At 43.0% G+C, this 22,236-nt stretch overlaps 1 protein-coding gene across 1 annotated transcript in view; it reads right to left on the minus strand.

The window, feature by feature from the left end:
* Window positions 1-22,236, minus strand: part of bchs (WD repeat and FYVE domain containing 3 bchs) — a 180,707-nt gene that overhangs the window by 63,494 nt on the left and 94,977 nt on the right. The window contains exons 38-46 of the mRNA XM_084586055.1: window positions 19,830-19,901; window positions 17,528-17,614; window positions 17,269-17,407; window positions 16,415-16,583; window positions 15,122-15,316; window positions 10,708-10,806; window positions 8,059-8,136; window positions 6,703-6,835; window positions 5,112-5,203 (exon numbers count right to left, since the gene is read on the minus strand). Of these exons, the coding sequence (XP_084442181.1) occupies window positions 5,112-5,203; window positions 6,703-6,835; window positions 8,059-8,136; window positions 10,708-10,806; window positions 15,122-15,316; window positions 16,415-16,583; window positions 17,269-17,407; window positions 17,528-17,614; window positions 19,830-19,901 (1,064 nt within the window). The remainder of the gene's footprint in view (window positions 1-5,111; window positions 5,204-6,702; window positions 6,836-8,058; window positions 8,137-10,707; window positions 10,807-15,121; window positions 15,317-16,414; window positions 16,584-17,268; window positions 17,408-17,527; window positions 17,615-19,829; window positions 19,902-22,236) is intronic.

The raw sequence follows: 22,236 nt of genomic DNA on the forward strand, positions 1-22,236 counted from the left end.
CGAATCCTGTGAGCGTAAATTACAAATTCAATGCTCTTTTCACTAAATACTGCTGCGATGAAAAAAGGCAGGTTTATTATGCAGCAAATATTTTACTCCTGTGCTTCTACGTAGGTGCCTCAAAGTTTTGAAATTAGTAAAGCTACTACAGTAAAACCCCTTATAGTAAATTCACTCAGATCTGCAAAAATCATTACTGTATGAAGGTCTTTATTATATATCAGCTGTTGGTGGTAATATGGTCCTGAAGATACTGCCTGGTAATTAAATTACTACTTACTACTTACTTACGTTTTGTTGTTTAACGGGAAAAAAAAAGCCCTCTAAAATACCTTTTATTCCTCTTCTATAGCGCCATTTTCTTTTTTCAGTTCTAAGGTTTTTTGTTTGCATCTTGTGGAAGTATACCTTTTAAGCATGAATACAACATGGTAGTTTAACAAAACTTGAAGTTGGGCTAGATGGTGCATTGTAATTTGACTGAAGATGAAGCGCACGGGAAGACGCACACAAGAGAAGAAGACACAGGACACGCGCTAAAACACAGGTTAGCGCGTGTCCTGTGTCTTCTTCTCTTGTGTGCGTCTTCCCGTGCGCTTCATCTTCAGTCAAAATACAACATGGCTACGAATACAACTGAGTTCGATTTCATGTGAAAACCAAAGCCTTGAATAAAATGGCGTCGTCTTCACCTGTTTTTGTCATTAAGAGGCAATAAATAAGGAATGTGCACGACAGTGAAGTGCTGCAAAACTGCACACGCCAAGCCTCCACTTTCTGCCACTGCTGCCTTGTCTTTGGCACTGCATAGTGATTCAAATGTTCCGCCGTTTCTTCCCTACCCTATTTCTCGCTGCACCTTCTCTATTTTGACTGTACCGACTTCTTTCCGCATTCCTAGCCACCTTTACTTCTTTCTTTCTACGCACGCCGTATGCTTTCCCTCATGGCTCCATGGCCTACATAAAGTTATTGGCTTCTCCTGCGAGCTGGCGAGCCAGGTGGTAATGCCATTAAGAAAAAAAAAAAAAAAAAAGCACTCGAGTGTTTTTTTTTTTTTTAGAGAAAAATTTGCATCACAATCCTAGGTAGCGCGTGTGGAGTGATGTCATTTCATGGGAAGTACGTCACCGCAGCCAGACGCACTTCACTATAACCGATTTTCACCAAAAATGTATTTACTATAAAGGGAAAAAACATGTACGGTTGTCTACGAAAACAAACTAAGATCAGTTTCACCTTTTTATCTCCACAAGCTGGGATGCTCTTCTGTTCTTTGGGGTTCTGTGAGATATTGAAAAGTGGTGGTGTTTCCTAAGCACATCGAGCCTGGTATTGCCAGAGGCTGCTATCAGAAGTGTAAGGCAAGGTAGATTTCACAAAATGTCCAACAAAACGGGCCATAAAACTACAATGCAAGTGGGACACTGCTCATGTTTCTTATGCATACTTTTGCATTGCCCAAGGGCAAACTACAGATCATGGAGCACTGCCTAGGCTTAACTATAATATAAGCCTTGTGATAAGCAAATGCTGTCATATTTCATCAGACATCATATTTCAACACACCAAGCTTTCTATATCTAGGTGGGCACGTTTAGTAGGCTGGGGCAAGAAGTGAAAGCTTGAAGACATGTCATTCTCGATTACTGTGGGGGTATTACAACAGAAAATGTGTATCAGAGCTGCTTAAAGAGCAGTTCTTTGTAAGTTGTGGATAGGAGATACATTTGATCATGAGGAGGTCTGGACTGTGCATTCATAGATGACAAGCATCTGTCAGTGTTTCCTGGACATGTTTAAAGAAAAGCTCTATATATTCCAGCACTACATTAAATCTAAGGAGAAAAAAAAGATGGATTACACAATCACAAACTAGAAGAAGATGAAGTAGGCAGAGGCAAAAAATGGAGTGGTTACGTTAGTCAGCTGCCATAAAATCATGTCATCCCCATCTGTCATCGTGTCTCATCCTTCAGTTGTGCCGTATAAAATTCGCTAGAGGTATGCGTAGAAATATTCCTCCAGGGTTTGGAGTCTTGAATCCTGTCATCCACTGGTGTCTTCAGCGGAATCCTTATGGTTCGCGCCTGCCGGTGCTGTCCCAGACTGTCAGAAGTGACCCAAACTTGCCGCTCCTCTGCTCCGTTCCCCAGCCCTGACTAAAAGACACAACAACGTGCTGACTAGAACTTCAGTGATCTAAGATCGTCATCATCTGATTCGAGACCTCACTGACTGCCTACACGTGAAAGCACAGCACCTCCGCCTCTGCTGTTGGGTACACTCATGGACCTAGGCCATTGGCTTCTAGCGATCGGTGGCACTGGAAGCTATGCCACAGAAGGACTCATTCACTCATCTCTTTGATCGTGGTAGCGAGCACTTCACCCACTTCTCATTTCTGTTCTGCCATCCTGCCACGCTCATCATCACATCCTACACCTCATAGTGAGCGTGATTCTTCTAAAGTAGAATCTTGGTCATATGAACCCAGTTGATACGAATTTTGGGATGACAAGAATTCATAAAATTCCCGGGACAGACCATTTTTTTTGCAAATTTTGCAATGTGCAAAATTTCTGACATTCGAAACACTCTTACGAGCCACTGTTAAAGATGATACAAACGTGCTAACTGTGGCCACAGCCTTTAGCACTGCGCACTGCTGGCACATCATTTACATCGCAATCAACAGTCATGCTATAGGTGGAAGGAGCAGTTTGCAGTGGCATGCATGTCGCCACTGTTGCAATCACCAGTCGTGCTATGCATCACAAGCAGCTGGCGGCGGTGCATGCCCAGTGCACTGTTGACTCTGTGATCGCTAATCACGCTGTATACACAGAGAGCAGTTGGCAGCGGCACATGGACTACAGGTTGCTGACATCTTGATCCCCTGCTGTGCTACAATACGCACCGCGAGAAGTTTGTGGCAGCCCGCAGCATGCACATCTTCAACATCGTGATTATTTTTAGTGCTGTGTGTGCTGCAAACGGGGAGCTATGGTCTTGCAGCTGCAAACAAATTCCCTCAGCCATAAATAGACCTGCATGAATGCTATACAACAATAACTGATGGGCACGTTGGTCAGACATAGCTTTCGAGTGCAACAGCGCAATGGCACGGGGCCAGAGCACAAGAAGGGACTAGCGCTATGTCTAATCCCTTCTTGTACCCTGGCCTTGTGCCGTTGCGCTGTTGCACTTGAAAACTGCATGAATACATTTCCCATGCTTTTGCAAACTGATTTTTGTTCATTCTGATTATACAAATTCTTGGATGATATGAATTTTTTCTGGTTTTTGAGGGGTCCTGGCTGAGTTGGCAGTGCTGTTCAGGCACCCTACTTTGCCTTCCAAACAGATTGGCTTCAAAATTCCCTGATCCTTGCCCTTCTAAAGCCTGGCAGGATGACTTTGGTGCTGCAGCCACAAAATGTGATGTTGAACAAACTGCTCCAGGGCCATGTGCAACCACTGTACACCGAATGGGTGAAGGTGAACAAACCCACCCCAAAAAATCAAGCTGTGTGTTTCACACACTGAAGTTGCACTATGGGTTGCAGGAGCACGGCATTCTCTTGAGGTCCCCTTATGGTAAAATCTTACGAACTGCAGATTCTGCAATGCCATGAATGGCACAGACAAATGGCGTACGAAAGCGACAATGAGAGTGACAGTGCCAAATATGCCAAATAAATTGAGTTTTCCTTTAGCCTAGGAGAGTGACCATTGCATCATTATTTAATAAACTACTACCATTAACGAATGACATTGACAATGCTGCAAACCAAGGTTGCCTGTTGACCTTTAATAAAATTAAGTGAATATGTGTACCGTACTTGTTCATATTGTACCCCCCCCCCCCTTATTTGTCACTGACAATTTACCTTATTTCTAAATTTATTTGAAGCATTAGCTTTCCTCAGCTTAGTCCTTACTTTTGAACTGTCGCTGGAACTGCCTGCGGCGCATACTTCGGCAGCATGCCAAAATGCCCCATGCGCCAAACACATTATGGCATGCTTTGACGAGAGCACGTGCAGTGGTGGCAAGCTCAGCAAACTTGGCAGAGTGCCAACACACTGTGTGCTCTTGACAAGAGCCCTGACAGCTGTGGCTTGCTCGTGCGCTACTGCACAGCCAGCTTTTCTAGTGTACACTTTGAAAACTGGGGAGCACTCATGCAGAGAGAGGAGCACAGTAAATATAAAACTTCCTGTGCACTGGAATGCTATGGAGAAAGCAGGATATACTTCCCATGATTCGGCGAGCTTGGGATAAGGAGCGAAAATGTCTAACCCTCAAAGCTAATGCTTAACCATTCACGGCACACACTCAATGCCATCCAGAACCTTGCATAAAAACCAGGTATCTGACCTTCAGAGCTGGTGTTCAGCGCATTAACTTTATCTCACCATGAATGACCAGCGCCATATGCTATCCCAAGATCGTTACATCATGTCTTGATAACAGCAAACACCACAGACTGGCAACACGATCATAGCTGATAGAGTGCTTCTGTTATTGATGGGTGGGAGGAGGAAGACGGACAGATGTTTCGGCAGGTTGCTGGACAAGGGTACAATACGAAATTTCATCCTCACAAAAAAATATCCCTTGAAACTTCTTTTCCTCGTGTAATAAACCCTCCCCACACAATGATGCCAATTTTCAGAAAAAAAAGAAAGGTAGACTCATTATGCGAGTAAAAACGTTATGTCTTGCATCTTTTCTTGTGCACTCTTTGGAGCAAAGTGTGTTTGTGTCTGGTGTATACAATCACTGTCTCTCGTGATAAGCTTCACAGCACCAATAAGGTTCTGATATATGATATATTGTGCTGATCACCTTAATTGCATGCTAGATGCTCAGAGCTTACACTACTGGTCAACCTTTACAACAAACCAAGCATTTTTTTCGCCCTGATTCTAAGCGTTAGGGGGTCGACCATTAGAATCAGTTACCTAACATGCAAGTACCATTACTACATGTGTTTGCAATTACCTAACTAAACTGTGTCATTAAGCTCAATGAGGAGTCAAATGTTGCACGCACCAAACTTTTAACCTGCAAGTAATGCTGGAGTAGACAAACAGTGCACTTACATTCTCCCCTCCTTCTACATCTGGCCGATATGGGTAGTGCAGGTAGAACAGGTCATTCTTCACCATTTTCTTGCGCATGCGACAGGGACCAGCTGCAGGACCAGAGCACAATATATATATTATATATATATATATATATATATATATATATATAAAAAAAAAAAAACAGCCAACACTGAGTAGTTACCTTCACACATGTACACAGAATAAAGTTCCGCTCCATGCCACATGGCCCAAAGATGAAAGCACGCAGGCAGAGACTGGCCTTAACTAGCTTAAGTGTAGCCAACTATTTATCAGAGACCTTTAGCTCGATGGGCTTACATTTCGCTCCGCTCGCCTTCCCCAGCAGAGCATCACAACAGAGAATTTTAGCACTCTCTCCTTTGTCTGCAAGGAAAAATTTTCTGCCCTGCCTAGTAGTAGAAGTTGGAGTTATGATGAAATTAAATACACAAACCGTACTTGCTTTAATTATGTTAAAGGCACTAAGTATAAGTAGCTTTTTGCGTTGTTTGATAGCATTGATGCCTTAGTCTAACACTGAGGACTACATATTAGAAAAAGAAATTTTCCACTCAGATAATGAAGCTCCAAGCAAATTGTTTACTGCTGCACCTTTTTTTACATTTTAGCGTAAGTGAGTGTGACTGTCATTTGCGAGTGATGACCGCAAGCTGCCTGTGCTTCTACCTACTATAACAACTCAGCATGATGCCAAAAAGCAACTGTCGAGACATGGTTTACTATGCGGGATCTACTTTCTGTGCACAGACATGGCGGACAGCACCAAGTTCAGGACATATTTTCGATTTGAAAAGCAAGACAGAGTGATGAATTTATTGATAAGAGTTGGCTTGATGCCTAACAGGGGTAAGGAAGGTTGGCCAGGGCTAGAGGTAAGTGTCTCTTTCAAGGCAGTCTGCAGTTGAATACAGATCTCACAAACATTACTGTCACAGGGTGATGCTTGTCATGCACTGTCTGAAGACCTTTGCATTCCACGAGGTGCCGCAAAGTTGGGGGTCACCTTATAGCCCACAAGGAAGACGTATATAAGCTACATAGGTTAGAAGGCTTTGCTCATACCCAAGGCAGCAGTGGAGGCCTTCTAGAATTGTAAAGCACCTGCGCAGCTTTTTCGCCCACAGTCGTGCTTGTGCCATGGTTGCCGACAATGATATGGATACGCTGCTGTTTGTGCAGGTAACCACCATGCTCGGCTTTGCAAATATGATGGTGTGCTGTGTTTCGCTGTGGTGGGTAGGTTAATGGATGTGAGCGCTGTTCCGCAACTCCTGGCCACCTTAGGACCTTGCGCACACGCACTGGCATCCCCGCTTGGCAGACCAAAACGTAAGACTGATCAACTAATGGTCTCTACTATTAGAGATTAAATGCCCAGGAATTGTGTTTGTAGGTCTTTTAACAACAAAATTTAAAGCGAAAGGTTTTCTTTTTTTTTTTCCTGCTCAGCAAATGAAGTGATCAGAATGACCACAGCTCGTACAAATAACTAAACAAAGCCCCCTCACCCCAATGAAAGTGAGCACTGAAAACCCAAATGTAGAGAGTTGCATTGTGCGATCACCTTCAGTCATGTCAAGCATCCACTTGTCTAAGAGCGACCCCTCAACTGGACCCCAGAGGCCCCGCTCCTGAGTAAGCTCAGTTTCCGTCTGCAGCCAGTCTTCAAAGACATCCTTCTGGAGATGCTGCTGACTCTGAAACAACAAGGAGAAAGAAATCAGGAAAAAAAGAAAGCCAAAACTTTAGAATTCGCACCGACTAACTGCACTACATTAACAGCTCGTAGGCAATGAATAACACCTCATTCATGTTCCTCAATTCCAACAGCAGGCTATCAAGTTTTCTCCTGAGCACTAAAAATGATGTGAACATAACTGGCAGCTGACAACAGAGTGTATTTTAACATGCCACCTCAGCTTTTAGAGAAGCTCATTTTGCTTTGTAAAAATGCAGTCAATGGTTTTTGTTGAAAAAAAATTGTGATACAGATTTCTGGCCCCTAGACTAGGCAATGAAAAAAAAAAAAAAAAAAATGACGAAAGCTTTCGTAATCTGCATCTCAAAAAAAAAAAAAAAAAAAAAAAAAAAAAAAAAAAGAGAAAGGAAAACAAATGTGCATATGCCCAGAACAGATCAATAGAACACGAAAGCTTTCAGTTCTGATGAATCATTATGCTTCTAGATGTTACTGGATTTAATTATGAAAACTGCAGTGTATCTGAAATAACTTAATACTTATCCAACAATGCCTATGCAGAGTGTAGTCATTGTGGTTTAGCATTTGCTCCACTTGCATTTTCTTATCTAATCAGCATTGGAAGCTGACACTGGACACTTGGCACAGCCAGCATAGTGCATCTTCATCAGTGAGAGCAGTGCCATAAGTACTGCTTATTAGTCTGGTTCACGACGGTTTACGGGCAGTATTTAGGAATGAGTTAGCGTGTTACCTGCCATTACCAAGTTGTATGCTGTGCAAAATGGTGCAGAAATTCTGGAAAAAAGCCTGGTGTCAAGTCTTTCCGCACACACCCTAACAGAACCATAAAAAAAAAAATAAATATTCGGTGACCCTTCAGACAATACTACTCAAGCCTTTTGTAAACAAAAAAATCTGCACAACTATGCAGTGTTTACTGTCTCTAGCCCATGTCTGCATTCAATGCTAAGACGAAATGTGAAAGCACAAGAACCATGCACGAAACCATTTAAATTTGGTATCTTAGCAGCCTCAGTAAAGCAAAGTAAAGATGGCAGCAGTTTTGGCTGGCCACCATCTTTACTTCAATACAATCCTTCAGCTGCCAGAGTATACAAATGAGTGCTGCATGTGACCCCGTCACAAGCTGGGAATTGTCAATATAATTAAATTTCCCTCTCCCGCATACATTACAAGGCAAGGAGCCAATGCACCTACCTGTTGGTGGCGCTTCAGCTGCATGTCTACAAGCTCTTGTACAATGGAAACATGAACCTGTGTCCACATTTCCACTTCCTTGAAAGCAGAAACAAGATAAAGAGGTCAAGAGCATGGAAGAGAGATCAGCACAATTGTCCCCACCATCAGCTGGGTTAAGTCCACAGCAGAATGAAGGCTTCTCCCAAAAACCTCAAATTACCCTTCCTTGAGCAAGCTATCAAAAACCTAGAGCAGCAAGCTTCCCAACCTATCCCAGCACAAGTGCCCGTGCCAGTCTTGGCTGTTTTGCACTTCTTGACATCCATTCTACTGCCCCAATGGTTATCTGTCAATACAATAAGAATCAGGGGCACATCTTTATGAGGCCTGCTTCGCAATGGCATTAGTGAAACTGCTTTATTTGTTCCTTCGATGGAGCCTGCAGGTTCATGAGACCACTGCTAAGAGAGTGTTCTCACACAAAGCGCCTTTGATTACTAACATACAGTTTATGCAGTTATTTCATCACTTGGAAATGCTTAATGTAATGCCAGCAACTAACTTCAAAAAACAGAACTGAGTTGGTGCTTGCCACGCAAGTCCCACACATCTGTGAGAAGGTCATCAATGGAATTTCAACAAAAATGAACAGCTACCTGCCAGTGTAGGTAGGCCTTAGTTTTGTTAGTGATCTCCTAATTCTTAGGCATTCTGCTCCATCGCTAGCCGCTTCTTGACCAAATGGCACCCTGCATGACTTTTAGCGACGCATGTGGCTAGCCCCTTCCTGATGACCTCCACAAATGGTGACACGGAGAGCCGCGTGTCTAATCCCAGTGGCGTTCCAAGATGGCAGGCTGGCAGGACCCGAAAGTTCCACAGTGCTCTGAAGCACTCATGCCAGTGCTGCCTCATTCTCTTCAGCATGTGGCCGGTGCTAGCCATGCACGTCGCTACAACTTCATGTTCAATGTGCTCTGCTTCCCACTGAGCTTTTAAAGTGCCAGCCTTTTTGACCTTGTATAGCAGCTGATGCTTTCTAACTTTGGCTTTCTCTGCCCTTGGTACCTGGCTCTAGTTGTAACGATTAGGACTGCTGGTCAATGATCCTGCCTAACTACAGTTGTCACATCTGAAATATTGCATAAGTACATTTCTGCTGATGCCAGAGTAAGCCTGCTTGCACTGTCACACATGTGAGCAGATGATTTTTCACTCTGCTAAGAATTTAAAGAGACACTGATGACGACAGCAAATATGACTCTTTTACTGAAAGCAGAGCTTTCATACGCTATGAAAGGCCAAAAAATTAAATACAGTAGAACCTTGTTGATATGTTCCCACTTCATATGATTTGGTTTGGTTTGAAGGGGTTTAACGTCCTAAAGCAACTCAGGCTATGAGAGACACCGTAGTGGAGGGCTGTGGAAATTTCGACCACCCGGGGTTCTTTAACGTGCACTGACATCGCACAGCATACGGGCGCCTTGCTTTTACCTCCATCAAAAAAGCAGCTGTCACAGCCGAGATTCGATCCCGCATCCTTGGGTCCAAAAGTCGAGCGCCCTAATCACTGCACCACCACGGCGGGGTAGCACATACGATTTCCTGGTTCACAGGCTCAAAATCGTAGACAGTGGAAAACTTCCCATAGAGTTACACTATTTTTCTCATGAAAAACTGAAAAACAGCCGTGCTCACCAACCAGAGTGGCTTCTCTGCAGTGCCTAAATGCACGGGGCAAAGCACTGAAGAACGATGACGAACCAGTATACGAGAGGGTTGTACTGCAGAGACATGACTTGACAAGAAAAAATGCAGCCATTTCTTCGCAATGCCTCAGGGGCACGGTAGGAAACTTCTCAGATGTAAAACTAGGTGCTTACGACCGAGCAGGCTGGATATGGGGAACTTAGCATAAAGAGAGGGCATGCGGTGACAGTCAGCTATTCCAACTCTGCACTGCTGTCATTGTACTGGATTTGTTGCTAAATCTCTTTTCCACCAAAGAAAACATCAGTGCGGACTGAATTCTGTGAGCACACAGAAAGACCACTTCATACTTTATGTTAAAAGATGCTAACCTACACTTTCACGCGGTGCACATATTAATTCTAAATGCTTTTGTACCTCATTCAGCAGTTAGATTTTTCAAAGCCAGACAGTTTGGACTGTATATTTTTCTGGATAATACTTTTTTTTTTTTTTTCATCATTCTTTAAAAACATATCAACGGGGTTTTACTGCACAGCTGTGGCCACACCACTAGCTGATTTTGCAAGCATTAGATTGTGATGCACCGTGCATGGGCATTATGTTTTGAGTGCAGATCTCAGAGGCTAAGCTACACTGCCATTCACTTTAATACAGCAATCATGGAGTCCATTTTGGTAAAGATGCCACATGCTTGAATCGAGCACAACGAAATTTTTACATACATTTTCTTTTTTTTTAGTAGTAACTGCCTCTCTGCTGCTGCACATACAAGAATATACTCAGAAAGAGCAATGGAATCGATTTTCACTTAGACCAAAAATGAGAAGGTATCGGTGTCACAGCTTCTTTATTTTAAATGCAAGCCACTAGTACTTCCTCTAGTTTTCAATCTATTTGCCAGAAAATATCCCACTTTTGAGTAGCACAAAGAAATGTGCATCAATAACTTGCCTGGCTTGTCATGGTGCTCAAAGGGACCTTGGGGGCCTGCTCCCGTTTGATCTTACGGCTTGCAAGCCGTGAGAGTCCACCAGTCACTTTCTGCAGTTTCTAAAGGCCAAGACAAAGAAAGGACAGAAGCACTTTCGCAACAGTAATACTAAAATGAGAGCAAAATATGTATCAGCTGCTGCAACACAACTGAACAAAGATAAAACTGTTTCACACTGAAGTTGCACTGGAAGTTTAGCACAAAGATGGCAATCAGTTGCGCTTTTAAATTACCGTAACTTTCTGACAAAGATAACAGCAATCACCTTCAGCAGAGCGTAAGATACTGAAAATGCACTTGCTACACATTGGCGTAATTCTGTCAATAGAACCACCATGGCTAACATTGCAAACTCCACAAATGGTGTGTTTGGTTTGGTTTGGGCCCAAAGCGACATCGGTTATGAGGGACGCTGTAATGGAGGGCTCCAGAAATTTCGACCACCTAGGGTTCTTTAATGTGCACGGACATTGCGCAGCACATGGACGCATTTGTGTTTCAATTTCATCGAAACGCGGCTGCTGCGGTTGGGTACCATGTGGCAATTATGAAGCCAGGTTTTTTTATTTCTAACAAATACCTCATTACACATTTTGGACAGATGTGGCTACCTCTGGTGGCTACTTCTACAGAGGCAGCTACTTCTTCAATCAGCAAGAAAACTGAGAAATATCTAATTTTAATGAGCAAAGTCCTAGAAATGTATTGTAGAATAATGTTAGAAGTAGGCTATGTGCATGAACAAGAAATGATTCACAAGTTGATATATTGCCCATGTTATTTTGACATGCAACTGATGCTACTCTACCTGAGACAGGAGTGTGGCCTTTAAAGGGAATTATTATTAATGAAAATGTATGCTGGAAAAATGACGAGGAAACGGGCAGTGGCCAATGTAAAGAGCCAAAGGCCGGTCACTCAAACAAATGGCTATGCTAACTTCCAGCCCTACATTTATACCCAATACTATAAATTTTGTCTTATCTGGCAATTATTATGGCAGTTATTGCAGAAATTGAACACTGTTGAGTGTAAACAAAGTACTAAGTGCATCTTGCATAACAAAGCATATATAAAAATGCCACGTGCCTGCGAAAAGGAAAGAACTCTCACGTTTCTCGCTGTCTGCACAGCAGCAAATAAGTTACGACAATTGTTGCATTACCCTTCTCTCAAGAACAACCACTTCTTTGCCCATACAGTCCTCTATGGCTCAATCCCACATGAATAATAAAATCATTGGTTAGGGTTACCATGCAATATTTCGGCTATGACATGTGACGTCACCAGCCTACCCTGATGCCATCAGCGATGCCACTTATAGGAGAGAAGTCTCCATATAGAGCAATTCATATACAGTGATACTGTAAAAATGAAAAAACAAAACAAAACAAAAAAAAAAAAAACAAAGTGCACGGCACTGCTTTTCTATATGTTAATGTTAGTCCTTGAGAGTAGAGTGCCAAGAAAGAGGACACACAACACACACCTGAATCTGTGTCTTGGCAATATGTACACTCATCAAGGGCGATCCGAGACTAGACCAGAAAGAAGTACAGACGAACCCTGATACAGTCCAACCCGGATATATCGATAATTCGATATACAAAAATCGGTTTGTGACGGCACTTCCGATGCGAAAAAACGATATCGCATTTGTCGCGTAATCAACCCACTCGCATAATGAACCCACCCTCCACTTTTGCACCCGAGAATTTGAAAAAAAAAAAAAAAAAAAGTGTTAAGGCCAGCTTGTTCACATGCAAGCGATTGAGCGATTTCAGCGACGAGCGGCAGCGATAGAACGAAAAGTTTTAAATTTGTTGGAACTGCGTCCCTTTCGCCGCTCGAGACGCCGCGGCAGCTCAAAACAAGGTTTCTGTGTCGCCGCGGCAGAAATCGCGAGCATTTTCGCTTGCATGTCGATGGCGCGCGTCACTCTGTTTCGGTCGTCTTATCCACAGCTCCTTTCTTGGCAGCGTGCCAAGATTATGCGCAGCGATAACGTCAGGGCGCGTTTATCTTTTGATAGCTCCTGCGGTGGCGGGGAGCGAACTTGGCAGAGTGCCCGTGATGGCTTGACTGCACAAGCCTGGTTCGTTTTATCACGCTGCGCTTGGGGCGGGCATCATGATCGCGGCAGCTGACCGCGGGCTTTCGTTGCTTCATACATGCAAGGATAAACGACTCCCGCCAGAAAACAAAAAAGAAAAAAAAAAAAGAAAACGAAAAAACTGCCGCTTCTTAATGTCCGCAGCCGCCATATCCTACGCTACGCAGCGTGTACAGCACAACAATAAGCAAGGATGACTCTGGAAAAAAAAAAAAAAAGAAAGAAAAAAAAAAAAAAAGAGTTGCCGCTTCTTAACGTCCGCAGGTGCCATAGCCGTGCGCAGAAGGTTCGCAACACATGCTGGAGAAAGCGTCTGACGTCTGTCTGAAAACGGGGTGAGCTGGCTTGGCGCATGAGTAGCGCGTGCTGAAGGAGAGAAATAGCTCGGCAAAAGAATGGGCACACCCACGCACATGTCTTGCAAACATCATGTATTGGCGCGCTGGAAACGATAACTGCAGATGCGCGCGCCTTTGGGGAATGGGCGCGGCGCTACCCAGACCAGTCGTCGCCGAACCGTCCCCTCTCATTCCTTCCGCGCGTGGCTTGAAAACGTCACGCGGCAAACGGCCAAGGGTGATGAGATCGTCTCTGGACTAGGCACACTTTCCAGTGCGTGGTGCGGAGTTCGATATATCGAACGACCGGTGAAATTTAGTTCGATATATGACGCGGCTTTCCTATACTTTTACATGGGATTTTCAAGGGGATATTCCGTGAGTTCGATATAACCAAAATTCGATACATCCGGGTTCGATATAACCGGGTTCGACTGATCGAACTTTGGTTATATCAAACTCACGCAATATCCCCTTGAAAATCCCATGTAAAAGTATAGAAAAGCCGCATCATATATCGAACTCAATTTCACCGGTCGTTCTATATATCGAACTCTGCACAACGCACTGCAAAGTGTGCCTTTCCCAAAGGCGATCGCATCACCCTCGGCCGTTTGCCGCGTGACGTTTTCAAGCCATGCGCGGAAGGAATGAGAGGGGACAGTTCGGCGACGGCTGGTCTAGGGAAGCGCTGCACCCATTCCCCAAAGGCGCGCGCATCTGCGGTTATCATTTCCCGCGTGCCAGCACATGACGTTTGCAAGCGATGTGTGCGAATGAGCCAGAGAACTGGTGGGAATGAGAGGGGAAAAACGCGACAAAGCGAAGTGCAAGGGTGTGCCCATTTTTTTGCCGAGCTATCTCTCTCCTTCCTCTCGCTTTCTCCAGCGTGTGTTGCGAACCCTCTGTGTGCGGCGGCTGACGTGGCTATGGTGCCTGCATACCTTAAGAAGCAGCAGATCTCTCTCTCTCTCTCTTTTTTTTGAGAGTCGTCCTTTCTTATTGTTGTGCTGTATGCGCGGCGTAGCTGCGGGGCGGCTGCGGGGCAGTTTATTGGCGGCTGCGGGGCAGTTTATTTATTTATTATAATTATTTATAATTCTTTTACGGGAGTTGTTTATCCTTGCATGTATGAATCAACAAAAGCACGCAATCAGCTGCGAACTGGCTTTTAGCATTTTTTGCTTCAAACAGCATTCGCGACTATCACACTTTTCAACGTTTTTGTGGCAGTTGACTACGCCTGCCCCAAGCATGGCGTGATAAATCGAGCCAGGCTTGTGCAATCAAGCCATCACGGGCACTCTGCCAAGTTCGCTCCCCGCCACCCCAGGAGCAATCGAAAGATAAACACGCTATGATGTTATCGCTGCGCAGCATCTTAGCACACTGCCAAGAAATGAGCTGTAAATGAGAAGATCAAACGGAGTGGCACACCATTGACATGCAAGCGAAAATGCTTGCGATTTCGATTTCTGCCGCGGCGACACAGAAACCTTGTTTTGAGCTGCCGTGGTGGCTCGAGCGGCGAGAGGGGCGCAGTTCTAACAAGTTGGAAATTTTTCGCTCTGTTGCTGCCGCTCGTCACTGAGATCGCTCAGTTGCTTGCATGTGAGCGAGCTGACCTTAACATTTTTTTTTTTTTATATACAAATTCTCGGGTGCAAAAGTGGAGGGTGGGTTCATTATACGAGTGGGTTGATTACGCAACAAATACAGTATCGTTTTTTCGCATCGTAAGTGCCGTCACAAGCAGATTTCTGTATATCGAATTATCAATATATCGAACTAATTCGCGATCGCGTTCGAGTTCGATATATCTGGGTTCGACTGTAGTATTAATCAACTTCTATCGAACCAGTGCCCTAAACAAGGACCTAAACATAAAAATTTAAAGAAATAAGCTGAGCTGACACCACTCACCTGGCTGACAGTCTGCATCTGTGTCTGCATGACCTCCCGAGTGTAGCCACTCTTGCGTTCCAGGTCCAGGAAGCTGGTCCAGGCACGGCACAGGGGCTCATGCAACACTTCCCATAAGCTCTGCAGGTCAGGAATCTGGCCCCCTGAGCTGCCCTCAGCAGCTGGCAGTGGTGCTTTGCACAACTCTTCCAGAACCTGCCAACAATTACCCTTTGTAACTGCACTGGCACAACACACACAAAAGTGTACGTGGGTCTCGCAGCAGCACCAAAGCATTTTCAGGCTAAGTGAAGATGGCAGCCACAAAGCTTGAGCATGCAACAACCAGCCTACCACATAAACAATGCAAAGGCAAAAATTTCATCTCACAAAGTGACTGAGATTTGATAGCTGGATGGCCCTTGCAAATACAAAGAAGCAGCAATTACGATGAAATCTCGATACAATCCCACTTAACACGTTTTTCGGCATAATGCAATTTTTTTTTTTGTTGTATTCTCAGAAGACGCCCTGTACAGAGAATGTATTTTTGCACGGCTAATACAACCACATTTTCCTGTGAGCCTGGATAATACAATTGCGAAAATTCACAAGAAACTCTCATGGTTTAAAGTTTCAAATTTCCCTCCAAGAGGCAGCGAAAATGTGCTGTGGGAAGGGGGGCCGGTTATAGTATAGTAGTCGCACAGTAACGATACCTTGTGGTCAATGTTTTAATACAACTTGCTCTCATTATTAACACCCTCCTACTTTTGTCTTTCTTTTTTCCGAAATTTTGCAGCAGAGTCCCGCAGTTTTGCGTCATTGCTGGCCTTGGCAACCTGCCGAGATGTAGCGGGCGTCGATAACATCTCCGCGCGTTTATCTTTTAACAAGATCTTCTGCCTGCAGGGGGGGGGGGAAAGGGAATAGGGGCATGATGCTCTCGGGGAAGTTGGCAGAGCGCCGTTTAAATTGAATCAACATGATTCCACTGTATAAACCAACTCATACCGAACTTACTGTAAGGCCTTATGAGCAATCAGAAAGTTTAACTGTGAACACAGCGGCCACGATACTGTTGCACGCAAAGTGCAACCCCCTACATGTCATTACTATGATCCACATATATGGTATTAAAATATTTACTTGCTAAACATAATGTACATTCATTTTCAAACACTGCAACAAGCAACTTTTCTGTCAACATTTTCAGCAGCAGCTGTCTTAGAGTCTGCCTTGATACGTTCCTTTTAGTAGTTCCAACTATTTATGAACTTGTAATGCATTCTCTGAACTGGGCTGCTTTCTTACCTGCCTCTTGGATAGATAGATAATCTCCCAAACTTTGCAGGCAGCTGAGGCAACCAGCAGGTGCCCCTCTTCAGAGGAGCTCAAACTTTTGTTGTCAGCAACATTTCGAGAGCGGTCCGAAAAGGAGGCAGGGTTAATGTGCCAGGTGGTTCGACGTACAGTCTCCATGCTAGAAAACAGAAGCCAAAAACGTCAACAGGCCATTGCATGCAACATGGTTTAAAAGAATGAAAGCATACTTTGTTCTACAAACTGAACATACTGTATTTACTCACATAATGAATGCACCCCCTACTTAGGCTGCCCAAAAATTACAATTTATTTTTCCCTGGCGTAGTATGTCTAGGCAGTATGTCAAATGTCAAGGCTTCTATATATGCCAACTTACAAGATGGACAGCTAATTAGACTCCTTTGCAAGGAATCCAAGAACCAAAAAGACCAGGTCTAATAAAAGGTTTCTCTCATCGATCTTAAAGATTGTAGCAACTTGCTACTTTAAGCACTGAACTGAATGGTGTGAGCTATGCAAGAATGAAGTTTAGCTGTACGCGAGTTATATGTGCGGGTTTAAGAAAAAAAAGTTGTTGACGTGTCCTTCAACACACAAATTCCAGTGAGAATATTTTGCTTTATTTCAACTGTAGAAGGCAAGTTGTATCGCATGAATTATTTATTCTTCCAGCCTACTTTATGACCTGCTTTACAAAGTTTTTTAATGAATGCTTTACCTCGCATAATGAAAGCACCCCCTAAATTTTACTACATTTGGGAAAAAAAAGTTGATTCATCACGCAAAGAAAAATGGTATATGTGATAGCCAAGCTTATGATCTGCTTTCCTAGCAGTACTTACCTGATCTGAGCATCAGCTGTCAGTTGCAGAAGGCAGTAGCACAAGCAAGGAATAAAGTCAGCTTCAGAGTTAGCCGCAACAAGCATGAGCGTTCTGTGTATAATCATCTTCTGGAGGCACTCCAGCTTTGTCATTTGGTCTAGATAAAAAAAAGAAAAAAAAAAAGGAGCAACGGTTTGTGAAGCACGTGTGATGATGAGAACAGAAGACCACTCTTATCAATACTGTTTTTTTTTTTTTTTTTACCAATTTTACTGACCTGCAACACATTCTGTAGGCCTTGAAAGTATGAACAACAAGGTCCTGTTTAGGCTCCTGTAGACGTTTTCTGTTTGCACATGCATGCCTGAAAGAAATTCATTACAGTTCATTACTTACTTCAAAAACTAAACCATGAACATATTGCAGACATTACTATAACAAAAGTGGAGATAATAGTTATCTACTAGCCCTCAAACAAAATCTGCCGCAGTTCTATGATGACAGTACCCGGATGCGTGTACGTAGCCACCGGGAAGCTTGTAACAGAATGCTATTACTAAGTACAGCTAAGTGTGAGGTGGTAGATTAAATTCAGCCAGCCAGGCAGGCTGAAAATCTTTTAATGAGAGTGTCTGCTCACTTGGAACCATTACTTTTTTTTTTATTTTTGCGATCCTGGATATGAATGTCTGTGGTAATGTGCTGAACAGAGAAGGGTAGGGAAACGAACAGCTCGTTATGACCACACACACGGAAGAAGCCAACAGTCCCAGAAACCAAGGAAAGCATAGGTGAATGCTTCTAGTTTTCATTTTTTAGTTTGTGATAGCAATTAATAAAAAATTATTCTTGTAATTATTTTATGGTTGAAAGTTAATTGCTTAGAACGTAGAATAACAATTTGCAGGACACTAAACTCTTTTCTTACCATGGGAAAAATGGCTATTTTAGCAGTGTATGAAAAAAAAAAAACAAAAACAAACAAACTTATTCCCACACATAAACTGGCATAACTCCTTTGATATATATCAAAATGTAGCAAACTAGTGTGCTTTCCTTACGCAGTATAAAAATTACCTTCAAAAGGTTAAAGTTTCAGAAAACATCCTTTACACAGCTTTTTTGACGCCAGTTCTCGACCATCATGGCGCTCAATATATCCCTATCCACACGTTGCTGAAACTCCAAAGGATAAAAGCACAGCACACTGAAAATGTACGAAAAAATAATATAGCGTCCAAAAACTACCATGGAAATAGGAACGAGGTTCATCTGTGGGCTCCTGTTGAAGGACCCAGTTAATTTAGCAAAGACTCACTGCCCGAAATCAAAGTTAGAGCTCCCTGCATCATAACTAGACCCTTCGCTGCCACTTGCATCAAAATATCCTGCCAAGGCACCAGCAAACTCATCAAAATTACAGAGTTTTTGTTTTGTACTCGCGTGTGAGCAAGATGTACTGTCTGTTTATAAAAGTCATGTAAGCAGACTGAAGATTTGGGTCCGATAAAGCAAAAAAGAAAGAAACATAGAGACAAAAATTTCAGTAGTTCAGCGACACATTAGATGGTGCCACTTGTCTTTTTAATATTTTGCAGCATGTGAACTCATCTGATGTTTATGTCAGAAGGCCCACGAGCATGCCAATAATAAGCTCTGCCCTTAAGGCTGTGACACTAGTATTAATGCCTCCCTTCTGCGCCTCCCTCTGCTCCTCGCTTAATCATTAACCCCTTAATTTGTGCCTCTTTTGTCTCATGTACACTGATTAGCATACAGTTGCAAGCTATCACATTATGGGTATGAGCACCTGAAAAAGCGTAACAATAATGACCATGGTTTCTCACTCGCAATGCTGATGACAACGCCAACAATGATGCTGGAATTTTATGGTACCTACTGCTATTGCTTTAACCATATCGTGCCAGTAGGATTAGAACTCATGAACACTCTCAGAATTAGGTTGCACACAACATAAATGCCCATTAAAGTAGAAGAGATTGGTCGGCTATTTCTGAAACTCAGTTGGTTGAGCACCATAAACCAAATTCTGAGGTCGTGGATTTGGATCCTATCAGTAGAATGTGGCTGTTTTTCTTCTACTTTTTAATCAATTAACTTTCAGTCATCAAACATCTAAAATATTGTTTTCCTATCAATCAACACCATAAAGGTAAACAAATATAAAAAGATTACCGTATGCTTTCCTTGGTTTCTATGACTATTTGGTGATGTTTGTTTGAGAGAACATTTTTCACTGGCCTAATTTTTAACATACTGCATCATTTAAAACTTTTGTCTTTCTCGAAGCCTGTCTGGTATACATATGTGACTACAGAGCAAGCCGGTAATCAAACAGTCTTTCAATTCAAAAGAAGCTTTCTTAATACATCTCATAAGCAGAATTGCAGTAAATGCCTAGCATAAAATGCTGGTTACATTAAATTTATTTTTCCTTCAGTCTTAAAAAAGGACGTAACAAGATAAGTTCATAACCAAATGATGGCTGCTTGTCATCCTTTTTCCCTTGCAGGTAAATTTTGGAAAAATGATGCCAATTAATGTGAGCAGGAACATACCTTTTCGTTTCACTTGACCAAGAAGCTTAATAATAAAATCCAGGATTTCATGTGGATCTCTGGTGTAAACACCTAAAAAATGAGCAAGAAAGAGTAACAAGCTGAGTCTGTTCACAGTCCAAACAAAACATATTCTATATATCACCTCACTTACAAATCTTCCATTTATTGTACAGGTACCGTTGCTGTTTCGGTGCTCTAAATTAACAAATACAGATTAATAGGGTAGTGACAACTCCTGTTCATCGAAGGAGATAACAAACATATATGCCCTAGTGCTGCTACACAGCAATTACAGCTTTGTCTGCTATTCAATAAGACTGAAATTGATATATTGTCTAGTAAAAGTGAAGGCTGCACCTTCTTCCTCACATCTGACGAAGTGAAGATCTTGTGTGCTAAACATAACATGCTGCCATTTCACCCTGAAGACACAAAATCAAAACACCACTTTCACACACCAATATGCAGACACTGTGAGTAATCAATTTGAACAAATTTTACATCCCCTTTGAGTTCCAATTATAGAGTCAAAATTTGGCCATACACAATTAACCAAACTCAGAGATGTTTCTTAGTAGTTCTGATGCAACAAGTTGCAAGCTGCAGTTGCATACTGTCATCCAGCCACATAAATTAATCTACCCTTTTCTTGGCCAGGCATCAACTTATTGCATTCTGTGGAGCACATTAATGCAGACTGCACAATGCCACAGCTACAATGAGAATGTGCCAAAAAAAAAAAAAAAGCAAGGACAAGTTTAACAGGGAGAATTGGCAAACAATACTTTTTCTGAGAAAATCATGTTGGCCTCAAATGTTTTTCAATAAAGTTCAAGAAGCACAGTGAGTAACAAATAGGAGTGGGGATGATGTGATTTCTTAAAAATATGCAGCGTTACATCCACATTTTTTTATGTGAATACATTATTTATTGTCTCACTGTTTTTACTTATTGCATGTTCATTGTATGTGTCCTACTTTTAAAAATATTTCAAGTAGTGTGTTTATCTGTGTTTTGCGCTGTCAGAGCACACTACAAGGCACAAACGTTAGGTTCTGGGCCTTAACACTGCGGTGGGCACTGTGCATGACAAGAGTTCCTAAGAACTAGTTGGTGATAGTTGTGCAAGCTCTATTGATAGTGTGGGCCCAGTCCAGTGATGGTCATTGTGGCCTACATGCCTCGTGGCTATGATGTGCTGATTGTTATTGAGGTACAACTGCAAAGTCTCATCATCATCATCAGCCTGATTATACCCACTGCAGGGCGAAGGCCTCTCCCATATTTCTCCACTTAACCCGGTTCTGTGCTAGCTGCATCCACTTGACCCCTGCGAACTTCTTAATCTCATCCGCCCACCTAACTTTCTGGCGCCCCCTGCTACGCTTTCCTTCCCTTGGAATCCAGTTTGTTACCCTCAGCTACCATCGGTTATCCTCTCTTCGCACTACATGTCCTGCCCATATCCATTTCTTCTTCTTAATTTCTACTAGAATGTCGGTAACTTGAGTTATTTCTCTGACCCACTCTGCACGCTTTCTATCTCCTAATGTTACCCCTACCATTTTTCGTTCCATAGCCCTCTGGGTTGTCCTCAACTTAAGTAGAACTCTCTTGGTTAGCCTCCACGTTTCAGCCCCATAGGTGAGTACAGGCAAGATGCAACTGTTGTATACTTTCCTCTCGAGCGATACCGGTAAAGTCTAGTCGTGTCCAGAAGCCAACTCGATCCAATTGTGGGCAAAAAATGCTTCGTATCCAACTGCAATTCAAGCTGCTGAATCGAGTGTCGTTTTTTAAAGCTCTGTCAGAGCATGTGCGTTTGCAACAGTGGTGTCGAGCAATTGCCAGAGCAGATAGGACATTGCAATTGAGCGACCACGTCTGCCATGCACATGCCGCAACTCCACAGTTTAGCGGGCCCCCTGCCATGGCCTCATCTGTCCGCATTCAAAAGAAGCAGGAGGACAAGATCTGGTCACGCCTTCTGGTAGAGAGTGAAACACATCGTGGTTTAGCCTTAAAGCTAATTTTAAATAACTGCTATCAAATGGGGGCAAGCGCACCTCGGGAACCTTAGACATGCAGACGATAATGCGCACACAGGCAGTCTGGCTAGACTGCATTTGAAAGCCCCACTATCAACAGTTTAGTGCACAGGGTGTAGCTTCATGGAGAGGAGACAAAGGGAAGAAAAAAAAAACTAAAGCTTCCCCACTGAGAGCAGGTTAAGGTTGGCATGATCAACTATCCAGAGCTTGATTTATTTGTGCTACTGGACATTCAAAAGTAGCTTGCCAAGAGGGATTAAGCTGTTTTTGTTTCCTTCAATAAGGTCACATTGATTCAATTTGAATACTTACACGTGCCTATAAATGATGTGAAAGTGAAACAATGCAAATA

The sequence above is a fragment of the Amblyomma maculatum genome, unplaced genomic scaffold (assembly GCF_055883805.1).
Source record: "Amblyomma maculatum isolate TAMU_Amacu unplaced genomic scaffold, ASM5588380v1 scaffold_13, whole genome shotgun sequence".
NCBI lineage: Eukaryota > Metazoa > Arthropoda > Arachnida > Ixodida > Ixodidae > Amblyomma > Amblyomma maculatum.